The sequence below is a fragment of the Psittacula echo genome (assembly GCF_963264785.1).
Source record: "Psittacula echo genome assembly, chromosome: 13".
Taxonomy (NCBI): domain Eukaryota; kingdom Metazoa; phylum Chordata; class Aves; order Psittaciformes; family Psittacidae; genus Psittacula; species Psittacula echo.
In genome coordinates, this window is record NC_137749.1 from 9003570 (window position 1) to 9015917 (window position 12348).

Here is a 12348-nt window from a genome sequence, read left to right on the forward strand (position 1 = left end):
AGTCAAGCTCAGTACTAACCTACATCCCTTTAACACTCAGTTTCTCCTGACTGGAAGTTCCCCAAAGAAATCACCCACGATGAAGGTGCAAAAAGCTGGCTCTGGAGACGAGAATAAGAAAAGACTCCAAGACTTGTGATTCAGCTGAAGCGTCCAGAAGACAGTAATGCTACACAATCTATGCAGCCTCTTCTTTTTACTCAACACTTTATGCAAGCTTCATGCTTTCGGTGGGTTAACCCTGGCTGGATACCAGGTGCCCACCAAAGCCTCTCTCCCACTCCCCTCCTCAACTGGACAGTGGAGAGAAAATATAACAAAAGGCTTGTGTTGAGATAAGACAGAAAGAAATCATTCACCAGTTACCATCACAGGCAAAACAAACTCAACTTGGGGAAATCAGTTTGATTTATAACCAGTCAGATCAGAGTAGGACAATGACAAATAAAACAGAATCTTAAAACCACCATCCCCTCACAATCCCTCCCTTCTTCCTGGGCTTAACTTCACTCCCCATTTCTCTACCTCCTCCCCCAGCAGCACAGGGGGACAGGGAATGGGGATTGTGGTCAGTTCACCATACGTTGTCTCTGCTGCTCCTTCTTCCTCAAGGGGAGGACTCCTCACACTCTTCCCCATGCTCCAGAATGGGGTCCCTCCCATGGGAGACAGTCCTTCATGGACTTCTCCAGCATGAGTCCTTCCCACAGGCTACGGTTCTTCACAAACAGCTCCAGTGTGGGTCCCCAACAACTCTTATATTCACTATATTCCCATGGCAGGCACTAAAAATTACAGTACATAACACACATTCCAGACATTTTCTGTGAGCACAATGAAGAATAAGCATGGACGTCCATAAAAAGTATTTTATCCGTTGTTCATGGAGTGTTTGATACCCACAAAGTATCAAATTATACGGCCAAAGCAAATAACACATTAAGGCATCTGCAGCAAGTCAAGGACAACACTTTGTTTTGCCAGGAAACATTTAGAGTTCTGCGTAAAACTGGTTGGCTACAGAGTAAGAAATGGTGGAAGCAACTGGTCTCTGCACATGTTCAGCAGAGATGACTCGTTCTGTGTGTACAGAAGAGTGGGGAGGGGAAGACCGTGAGGTTTTAGATCTCGGTGACAAGAAGCTGAAATGCATTTTGCCATTGTGCTTCTGAAAGAGAGGCCTTGTCATCTCCTCACAACCCCATATGAGTACCTCCTGTGGCAGCAAACAGAAAGCATTGTGTTAGTCAGCAGGCTGCTAACAGAAGCGGTGTTTCATGCTACGCATTATGTGGCCGTGATGGCCTACTTTAATGAGTCATTTCGGTACTTCAAATAGATGGCAACGTGTTTGCAGTCCTTTCAGTCCTGGCTGCAGTCACATCACATCATGGAAAGCCAGAAATTGGCATTTTCTTTCTTTCTTTTAAGGCTAATATGTTCAGGGGAGTCAGTACCTTTCCTACCCAAGTTTAAAGTGACAATGCCTGCTTATACTTTGACACTAACAGACGTTTTAAAAGGTCAGGCAAGAAATACATCTGAAACAGATACGGCAAACCCCCCAAAAAAATCCTGCTTCCTGTTTTTGTTGGTAGAGGTGGAAAAAAAAAGGAATAGCGAAATAGAAGCCACACAAACAGTTGTCAGATGTGTAGCTGCTGCTGCTGCTGAAAGTCAAGAACTTTAGTTAAAGTAGGTTTCAGCTCCAAGAACAGAGACAAAAGTGAAGCAGCTATGCATTTAAATACACAGTGAGAGCCACAGCTGCAGTTATCTTCAGAATTTCTCTGCTATGCTAGAAGAAATATTCAAATCTAGACTGGGTTTCCAGCTAGGCATGAGAAGAGGGCTTAATGCTTTGATATTAAACTTCGTCAACTTCTGCTTTCCAGAGCCCAGGCTTGCTGAACTGAGTCCACAAAAAGAAGCTTAAACAAAAGGCAATACACTAAATGCTATCATTCACAAGTCCTGTGAACAAACCTCTGCTTACAGGATGCCTGTAACAAAGAAAAGTTTTATGAGTTATTATGTCACATCCTTCAACTTTTTCCAGTTGCCACCCAGTCCCTAAAAAGGAAATTCAGAGGTTCCTCAGTACCGACAGCTTCATTCAGTTTTCCTTCCTATGCATTTCCTCCCCCTCCACAGTTTTGCAAATCTGTGCAAAGAAAATGGTTGTTTATTGGGGGTTTATTTGTTATGCAGCCAGCAACAACACTGAGCAGTTGATTCTGACATGCTGACAAAAGATAAAAGCCTAAAAATTACTCTACCTCTTCAGTTCTATCTCAATTCCAAACAGAACATATTTGTCCATTACTTTATAAACTCCTAATACCAGTACTGCCATATTGCTAAACCTGTTTTTTTACTCAAGCTAGGTAAATGGAGGTCCAAGGCAATGGCATCTTCCATTCAGATGGAAGATGGTTCTAATTTCATCCTCTAAATCAGAGACTTCAAGGGTTAACAAAATAGATAATTAGAGAAGAGTAAGAACTGCTGCTTTAGTTGAGAGCTACAAGGTCTCACTTGGCTACAGAGGATCTGGAAGCAGACACAGTACCTATGGCAACCAGCATAAAGGCAGAAGCCCACTGCAGTTACCCTAACAGACTTCAAACCTTTTCTGTAAGCAAGAGAAGAATGTCACTTAGTGTTAAAATCTTCCTTTCAAAGCAGCCCAGGACACCCTGCTGACAGGCTGAACAAGCATAATTTAATCTTCATGGATCAGAAGAAATACTGGAGCTGTTTCCTAAGTGGAAAAACAACTGTGTTGGGAAGAAGAGGGAAGCTGGTGGGGTGTGTTATGTGGAAAGGATGTTACCTCCTCGTAAGAGTATCTTAGAAGAAATGTGTCAGCCCCATTTCAATGACACACGCAAGACTAATTGCCTAGCCTCAGCATACACAGGCTAGTAGTAAACAGACGTAGAATTTCTTTGCTAACAAAAAGGGCGTGTTTTGACCACAGTGGAAAAAAATACTAAAAAAGAATGAATGCATGTTGTAACAGTGCAGATGAGGCACTGGAGCTTCACCACCAGGTAAAGTCAGATTGCTAGTGGCTGGAGCATATGCCCTGGACACTTCATGGTATCCCCCAGGCACTTCATGGAAAACACAAGCCTCATTTAAAAACCTGAGTAGAGACAGAACAGTTGAAGAGTAAAGCAATACTGATGCTAATAAAGAACACACTTAAATTTATATGCCATCCTCCTCCTTGAAAGATTCCAGACTGCTGGACACATACAGTATTGTTGACCTGTGGGCCAAAATAAAGTTACACACACAAGTAGAAAGCAATTGTGATAATTTGCATACATTAGATTTGGCATGAGGTACAGAACGGAACTTACTTCTCTTGTTGTTTACCTTGTTTCTCTTCTGCAAAACAATTTAGTTCCCAATTTTATTTCACTTTAAAAGACCAGCTTGTCATGCCATCACAGCCACAATGTATTTACGCAAGTCAGCTCAATCAAAAGACTTACGGAACACATATATCAGCCTTCAGGAGGACACGACAGAATACACACAAGTTCCTTCAGGAAGGAGAAACCCCACTTCTTATCTGGTTTTATGGGGTCATTAAATCCCCGGTACACTTGCAGTGAGTGTTGCAGACAAGTCACCAGTTCAAAGATGCCCTCACCTCTTCTTCCCCTCAGATTTAAGAGGGTATATTGAGAAGTCTCTAGTTAACAGCTTTGTGGGCAAGGGGGAAGCACCCAGAGCATCAAAGGTCAGGCCACCACTTCTCATCCAGAGCCTCAACTATGACTGCACTTTTTTCAAAGGCTTGGGAACAGATGACAGACTTTCTGTTGTATTCTATGCCCACAGTTTATGGCAGCTTTGAGACAGCAGAGCAGGGCAGCAGATGGCAGACTCCAAACAGCTGCTCCTCAGCACTTGGAGCAGAGAGAAGCAAGCTCTGTGTAACCTGGTGGAGAGTGGTACAAAGGCTCTCTAGGACATACCAAACACCCAGTGTTTACACAAAGCATTTTTGGAAGGAAAATAACTGGCATCTTCCCACCCCAGACTCACACACATTCTCTCACAGTACTGTCAGGAAATCTGTTTGTATGAAGAGAGGCACAAGAGATTGCCAACTGTATTGGCCAAGCGGTTGATCACTTCTCACCTTTCAAATTTAAGAGAAGAAAAAGGTTACATGATGTTGTTTCTAGATATTATTAACAAAGTCATGGCAACAAGGCAGCACTGGAATTGCAGGCTATAGCACCACTGTAAAATCCTCTTTTCCTTTCAGAGTGTGCTTATATATGTATGTATGCATATGCTGGGAACAGAGAGGTGCTGTATCTGCTAGCAAAAGCTTCTAGAAGTCAGCAGCAGCTGACTTATATCAGAGGGAAGATATATTTGTGCACTTATTTGCTACACAGGCTCTGCAACACCGGAAGATCACATACAGCACAGCTTTGTCAGTAAAGCAAAGTTTGCTAGAGCAGACTCAGTGTGTTTCCAGCACATTACAGCTATATCAGCAAAGCAGTTTTAGTGCAGATTTGCAAGCACTAGCAGTTCTCTAGTAAGTAAAAGATCCTCTCATACTGCCAAAATAATAGCAGGTCACAAGTTTCCTCATAAACAAAAGCTGCTTGTATTCAGTATTTTCTCCCCAGTCTGCTACTTTTATTTCCCTCCCCCATTTTTATTCTTATAGTTAACTAAAGAATGTTTCCACCCAAGTTGCTCTAAGCATTAGTATTTATTACAGCAGCACCCAGGGTTCCCTGGGTGATTGTGACCTGAAAAGTACAAATTTATATCCGCTGCAAACATCTGACATCCTACAATGCACAGAAGTTGTTTCTTGCATTAATGACATCACGTCTTTACAGTAGATGATAAGATGAAATCAAAACAAGTATATAAACAATGCCACACGCAGAATTTCAATCTTTCATGTTTCCATCTTTACACAAAGCAGTTTTTTGTACAGCTTTTCTTCTGAAACTATCAGAAGCGACAGCTTTATAATCCAGAATCCATCTGCTTAGGCCCTTAAGTCATCATGGAACAGTATTTGCAGAGAACATGCAATGCAGTCACCTGCTGCTTCCATTTCCTTCTCAGCAGGAAGAAAAACCACACAGCAGAACAGGAGAGACATAATTCCACAAAAGACACTTTTCAATTAAGCCATAAACCTGTTGTTTCAAAACTGAGTATTTCTTATCTTGATGCCCAATTCAAACAGCAACAGAAAGGATGTTTCGCAGAGATTACGAGAGCAAAATATGCAAGTTCTAGGGACAGACAATTTCAGTTTTCCAAGCAGAACTCAAGAAGCTGATTTAAACAGCAGCAAGTCAGCCCTAGAAGCTTCCTCATCATTATACATTTGATTATTTTTTTTTCAGCATTTCATCAAGTTTTTCTGTCTTGTATTGCAGGTGTCCCATACATTCATACACTTCCTTTTTAAAGGCAAAGTGATTATTTCCCAAAATACTAAGAGTATCTTGTAGCGGGAGAAACTCCCTTGGAGTTTTAAATTAGGAAATGTATTCTAAAAAGCAATTTACTGATCACAAAATTAACTGTTTGTCCAGCCTGTAAATACTGTTAGAGGCAATCCTGAACTGCCCAAAACTATTATCCAGACACATGATCAGTGTGAGCTGCACAACATTCCTCTCTGTGTATTGTTCTGCCATCAGCTTCAGAGGCATCAGCGGACAAACCACACATGACAAAACAAGCTGGTTCTGACCATCATCCAAAAACACCAGAGCCACTTTGTTAACCATTTGCTAAATTAACTAGATAACAGCAGAAGTACCACATTCTTCTTGTGCATTAACATTCTCAAGGCTTCCAATTCTAACATTATTAACCACAAACCAGTGAGAACACTGGTGTTGCTGAAAGTGCAGGCTGTTCCTGCTAATCCTATGCTTGCTTTCAACACCAAGCACAACTAGTCCCCTGAAAACTAGAAAGTTTGTTTACAGGCAATCACATTTGAAATTCACTTTCTTGTCTGAAATGAATGGATGGCTGATACCACAAATGTGCTCTTAGCAATGAGAAGCATTAGTGCATTAAAATAACATAGACTGAATGGTACAAATTAGGAATAAGGAAGTAAATTTTAGGGGATTTATTAAAAGCAGAGGTTATAGGAGACAGGGTATTAGTAGTTTTCACAGAGGAAGGGACTAAAGAGACTTTTAAGAAGAGATTAGGTAAACTAGAGGCAAAATGAGATTACTGTTTTTTCCCCTCTTCCTGCTTACATCACATTAAGCCACTGAAGTATCAGAATTGCTCAATGAACTATTCTAAAAGCAGGGAAACGCTGAAAATAAAGATGTTGGGGCCACACCTTGGGTGAAAGCATTACAGTGTAAAACACAAAGACACAAAACAGGATGCTGAGGCAACCGAGAGATGAAACACAGTGAATCGTTTGGGACGGGGTAGAACAGGAAGCCGGAGTCTCACAACTGTTATTGCAGTAAAGTCTCCTCAAACAGGAAGGCTGCTGGAATTTCACATTGTTCTTTGACTATGTGACAGGATGGTCATACAAGTTTCTGCTCTTATCAAGGGAAAGGAGACATTTCTGTATTTGGGGGTCTAATGTCATCTCATCTTCTGTTTCAATGCAAGTTCACAAAATTCCACGTTAATTTCTAAAGCTTTAGAAGTAACTAAATGGACTCTGCATCCACACTGACCCATTTCACAGGTGGTTGGAACACACAGCTTATACCTAAACGGGTATGTTAATTAAAATTCTGCAAAACAAGATTACTTAAGCCTGCCCCAATTCTTCAGAGTTTTATGTACATATTTAGTTTCATAAAGGCAGTTCCATTGATTTGAATGAATTATTCAAAGTAGAAACATCTGCAAAGCTTCACCAGATTAGCGATTTAAGCGCAAGTCCTGCCAGGAAGCAGAAGTGGTTGGCTGCCTTAGCTAGTGCTCAGCTATGCCAGCTGCATTTGCAGAAGATGGGCAAAATCATTCATTTTAGATGTGTAAAGACATTAAAGGGGGTTAGCCTGGGATAGCCAGCTGCTTCCATGTAAGAGAGGTATCCAAGCCTTAGAAAAGCAATAGCATTCAGAAGCTCCTTGTTGGACATAACGTGTTACTCCTTACCCCATTTATCTTCACAACAGCAATCCTGATTGGTGGTGGAGGAAGAATGTTTCTCCTTGCAAAGACAAAGATTTACGCCTCCAAGTAAATGGAAGAACAAGCTAAACATCACTATTTTGGCCAAGCCAAGGATATCGCTGGGCTTTTATCACCTTGGGCCCTTCAAGACATGACCCACATATCTGTGTGAGTGTGAATGAAGTATCTCACAACATAGCAATAAGAAGCAGAACTGTGTGCCAAGCTTGATTCCAAGTAACACTGATATATCAAGAAATCCTTCTTCATGACTAATCATCATAAAATACATTCTGTGATGCTGGAGTGTTAGAGAAGTCCCAAACTAAGGAAATGCAGAACAAGGATCAATGTTAGAAGCCAGCAAAGTACTCCCAATAACATCTCCATAATGTCAAACCTGGTTATATGGACACTGTGATATTTGAATGTGCATATTTTCCATTGAGCTGCCATCTGTGTGCCAGGGATTGTACCATGATAGCCTGCAACAGCAGATCACCAGATCTAAGCTTCAGTGACCTCTCACGAACTTGTTTCTTAATCTGGCATCACTTCTGCATCTTCAACAATTTCTACACAAACATTTACACGTCTTGTAAGCCTCATCCCTTATTTTTCCTTTTCTTGAAACATTTAGCATCCTTCTTTCTCCTTACATTCTCTCATCTATTTCAGCAAAGATTTGTGGTATTCAGAGCAATTGAAAAGTTTATTTAACCGTCAAAACTACATTTGGAGTTGATCTGCAGTAGCGAATGTGAGAACAAAAGTGCGATGTTTGGCAATATCTCATACAATCAGAGAGACTTCAGGTTTGGTTCTTAATTCCATGGATTATGAAAAGGTGGCCTGGATTTTTGAAATAACTAGATTCTTGGCCTGGCCTTGGGCTCCACATGCAAGAACTCAGCCTCCCAACAGGAACCCACAGCCTTTTTGCAATTGCAAAATGAGGCTTCTCTTTCTCATAGGAGTCTAAAACTGAGCTGTAAGTCTGCTGGGATCCCTGCGCTTGACATTTCAGCTATGCTCCACTGCGTCCAACCACCCAGCTTCACACACACAGTTGCTTCACTGTTTTGCCTGCAGGCAGCCAAAAGAATTCATGAAAACACTTTCCTTATGTAGTCCTGTTTTCCAAGCATATTTTGTGGAAATAAGGACAAACAACTAGACTGCTGCACTTCTATTCTGCTTTACTTTCTTCAGCTCTCTTTCCCTTTCTTTATATTCCTTTTTTACTTCTTTTGTGCCAGCTCAGGACTGCAGAAGCTCCACAAATCAAGTTGTCTAATCAGCACTGGCTGCAGGGCAGGTATGTGAGAAATGCAGCTTCTGACAGGGCAGGCTCCTTTCCGTGTAAACACCACAAGTGACAGGTGAGATGAAGGCATTGCAAAAGCAGCACTCTTTCTGTTTCCACTTGTTAATATGCCCACTAAAGAACAACAGCATGTTAGCAGATATGTAACTCAAAATTACTGTTTTAGAAATCACTACAGTTTGAAGAACTGATCCCACATCTCTCCAGCTTCATACCTTAGAAAACCTTAGCCTGACCCACATGGCAGATACCCACATGGCAGATTAGAGAAGTATTTGTTCATGCCTGGCATTGCTCTGTTCTTTCAAGCGCTCATGCAGAACCACTGTTGCCCCACAGAGTTCAGAGATTCAGTGCACGCAATGCAACAGCTGTGTTTTGTTCAAGAGCAATTTAGCCAAAGCACAACTAAGTAATGCAATGATCAACTGGGTCTTTTTCAACTACAGCCGAAAAACCTCTTTTTTTTTTTTTTTGCATGTATTTCTCATCTTTAAGTTTAGGCACACCATTTAAGTGAATGATGTTATGCCCAGGAGCATCTCTGTAACACAAAGCACAGAACTAAGTTGATTTTTTAAAGGCAACTTAATTAAGGCAATTTAATTTGCAATCACCCATACACTTTTGACAATAACAAAAACAACAACAAAATCTCATAAATTCACCAGATGGTTGCTAGAGAGAGAATTCATTCAAATCAGTTTTCTAGCTTTTTATCAAATTCCTCTAGTAAGGAAGTAACATTCAGCACATACCTAAACAGAACCAGTGTCCCTTAACTCCCTGTCTTCACTAGTTACCCCCAGCACAACAGCACAAAGTCAGCTCTCCACTTGGATTCTTTTAGACCATCTGCAATCCCTGTTCTTGATTCCTAACACACACATTGGTGAAGCAGATTGTGGCAGGAACTTTGTAAGCCCCAGAACTCACAGGCCATACAGCCCAAGTGCTTCAGGAAGCAGAGACAGTGTCAGGAGACTTGGGATTAGAGCAAGGCAACTTGTTCTTGTGAAGCACTAACCTGCCACAAGCAGCAAGTCATATCCCAATTCTTAGCAGTGTTAGAGGAGAAGTCTAAAGAGGTAAGGCTGTAGATATCTCTGCCGAGATCAGGGGATGCCAGAAACACCCCTGAGAGAAGAGCTGTGTTTTCCAGTGGTGCTGTGACTGCGCTCTTGAAGTCTGGAGAAAACATCCACTTCAGAAACCCACGCAGGCACGTCCTGCTCACCAGGACAACTCAAGAGGGCCGGGAAGCCAAATACTTTTCTGGCTGGCTCGCTTCTTACGCCTGACAGCCCTGCGAGGCAGGTTGCAGCTCACTGACTGACTGCCTCCCTCCCTCCCTCCCCAGACTTTTAAGTAGAGCCACACAGATGCCCTTAGGGACTTGAATTCAAACTATTGGCACTTTACCACACGAATCGCCCTATCACGCTAATTGCAGGATTGTAATTTAATCTCTCATGCACCAACAGCGAGAGAGAAATGTTTCTGAGAGCACACAAACATTACTATAAAAGCACAGAGCTCGGCAGGAGGCCTGTGACAGAAACGCGCTATTAAAAGCTCAGCTTTCAGGAGAATATCCACAGAAAAACAACTAAGAAGGGGGAAATAAATAATAATAACAATGAAAAAAGCTAGAATTCCCTGGGAGACGTGGAGCAGCGCTCCCCGGGCAGCCCAGGCACGGCGAGGCCCGCGGGCCCGGCGGCGCTGGGAAGTCTCCTCAGGAGGAGGCACCTCCCGCCGCCTGCACCTGCTCCAGCCCCGCACAGCGCCCGGGGGCCCGGCCCGCTCCCCTCAGCGACCCCGCGCCCCGCCAACTGTCAGCGCGGCGCCGCCCTCGAAGGGAGGCCGAGAGCAACCCCCTGCCCGCCCGCACCGCCGGGCTCTCACCTGCCGCCCAGGAGGATCCTCGCCCGCTCGGCCAGGGCGCCCGGCACCTCGGCCTTGCTGAGGGCGCCGCTCCCCGCCGAGCTCCACGGCAGCGGCTCCCCCGGGCCCAGCGGAGACGGGAAGTCTTTCAGGAAAGAGCTCAGGGGAGCCCCGGATGCCTCCACGTCCAGCGCCATGGCGGCGGCGCGCTGAGGCGCCCTGCCCGGCCGCCACCGCCGCCTCGCCGGGAGCGGGCCAGGCGCCGGCGGGGACGGGCGGTGCGAGGGGCTCCGGCCGGGGAGGGGAAGGCGAGGAGAGGGCGCGGTGACGGCTCCTTTAAGCGGAGCGCAGGGGCGGGACCAGCCGGGGGAGGCGGGGCCAGAAACAATGTCTGGAATGCGGGGGCTGGGCAACCACGTGGCCGGAAGGCGGGGCGGGAGCGGCGACCCGGCCGCGGCGGGACCGGAGCCCGCGGCTGGAGGGGACACGCGGCAGAGCCCGCCCGCGGGCAGGCCTTATCCCACTCCTTCCCCTCCCGCAGGGCTGAAATCGCAGCGTTCGGCACAGACCCGTGCTGACCGGGGGCGCCTTTTCACCGAGCGCTCCCGTCCTCAGCAGTCACCCTGCTGAACGGTTTTCATCCCAAAATCCCAACTTATTCCATATCGGATGAGATTTACACGCTCTGACGGGCCACGCACAGAAACAGGTGCGGCTGGAAGTGCGCTCAGGTTAAGGGTTCACACAAGAGACAATCCACCCGCCCAGTCTCGTTACTCACAATCCCTTTGTTTCCATTCACACCAAAATGCCCATAAAAAAAGGCTTCAGAAGACCCGAGGTAGCCGTGGCAGGGTTTTGCTGTGCCTAAATCATTGCAAAAAACCTGTGCTAGCTTTCAAAGCCTTATCACAGGCATAAATGCAAGACACCATCACTTCCACAGATTAAAAGTATAGTGAGTTCAGAGAGAACAATATAGGAGGCTGACCTGTTTGTCAAACAACCATGTCCATCAATAAGCTATAACCTTTCCTTGCTTATTTAAGAGCACCTCTAGCTTAGAAAAGGAAGTGCGCCAGTAAATTAGATGGAATTATCTTTGTCCCAATCTGGAATCTTCCAAAGAAAGACTGAATGAAAATCCTGAACCCTAGACACAAAAAAAGAATACAATACCAAACCCTGCAGTGAGGTTAGCAGGGCACAGGCATCTAGAATACTTGCACCCACCTCACTCTTAGATCTTTTGGGTATTTACAGCGTATCAACTAAATCCCTTTCTTCTTGCCTCACATCAAGCTGTGTTTCTAAGCCATTAAAGTTAAGAAGGTTCATATCCCATCTGTTTCCTTTGTATTCCCATGCTAAACTACAGCAGCCTGTATCCTGCAACATCCCAGCCATGATCAATCCCCCAACCCAAAAGTTGTTTTTAAATAGTGAAATGATTTACGACATTCTGAGGACACTAAAGCAAGATAGACCTTTAGAACATGAGAAGAAGCTACTCAGGCTGAGGGAGACACAGAAAGAACACAGTATTTAGGAAACAAACCCAAACAAACTTCTGCCTATGGCTGGGTCTTTTAAGCAATACTATTACAACATAGCTCATGTTTGAGCTGTAACTGTATAAACATTTGATCAGAGGAACAAGCTTGGGGCTGCGGTGTTTCATCTGTGTTCAGCAAATGCACACACCATGCCAATTAAAACAGCAGAGTTGTACATTACCTTTTGTAGGGACTTGTCTTTCCTCTCTGTTGCCAGTGAATCACGTGTCAAAGTTGCTGTCTGCATATTCTGTGTTCACATGCAGTAGCCTTTGCACCATGTAAAACTGCTGTGGCATCCCCCCATCCAACCACAACTAGCACTGTTTTGGGGCTGTAGATGAGACAAACTGTACTTGACCAGACGACCAGACAAGATCAGCTATGTGCACATAGAAG

At 44.3% G+C, this 12348-nt stretch overlaps 1 protein-coding gene across 2 annotated transcripts in view; it reads right to left on the bottom strand.

Moving 5' to 3' along the window:
* PPM1F (protein phosphatase, Mg2+/Mn2+ dependent 1F) overlaps window positions 1-10675 on the bottom strand; it is a 37459-nt gene extending 26784 nt beyond the window's left edge. For both annotated transcript variants that reach the window (XM_080628963.1, XM_080628962.1), the window contains exon 1: window positions 10415-10675. In XM_080628963.1, coding sequence (XP_080485089.1) covers window positions 10415-10590 — 176 coding nt within the window. In that variant the 5' untranslated portion in view covers window positions 10591-10675. The remainder of the gene's footprint in view (window positions 1-10414) is intronic.
* Between the last annotated feature and the right edge of the window lie 1673 nt (window positions 10676-12348).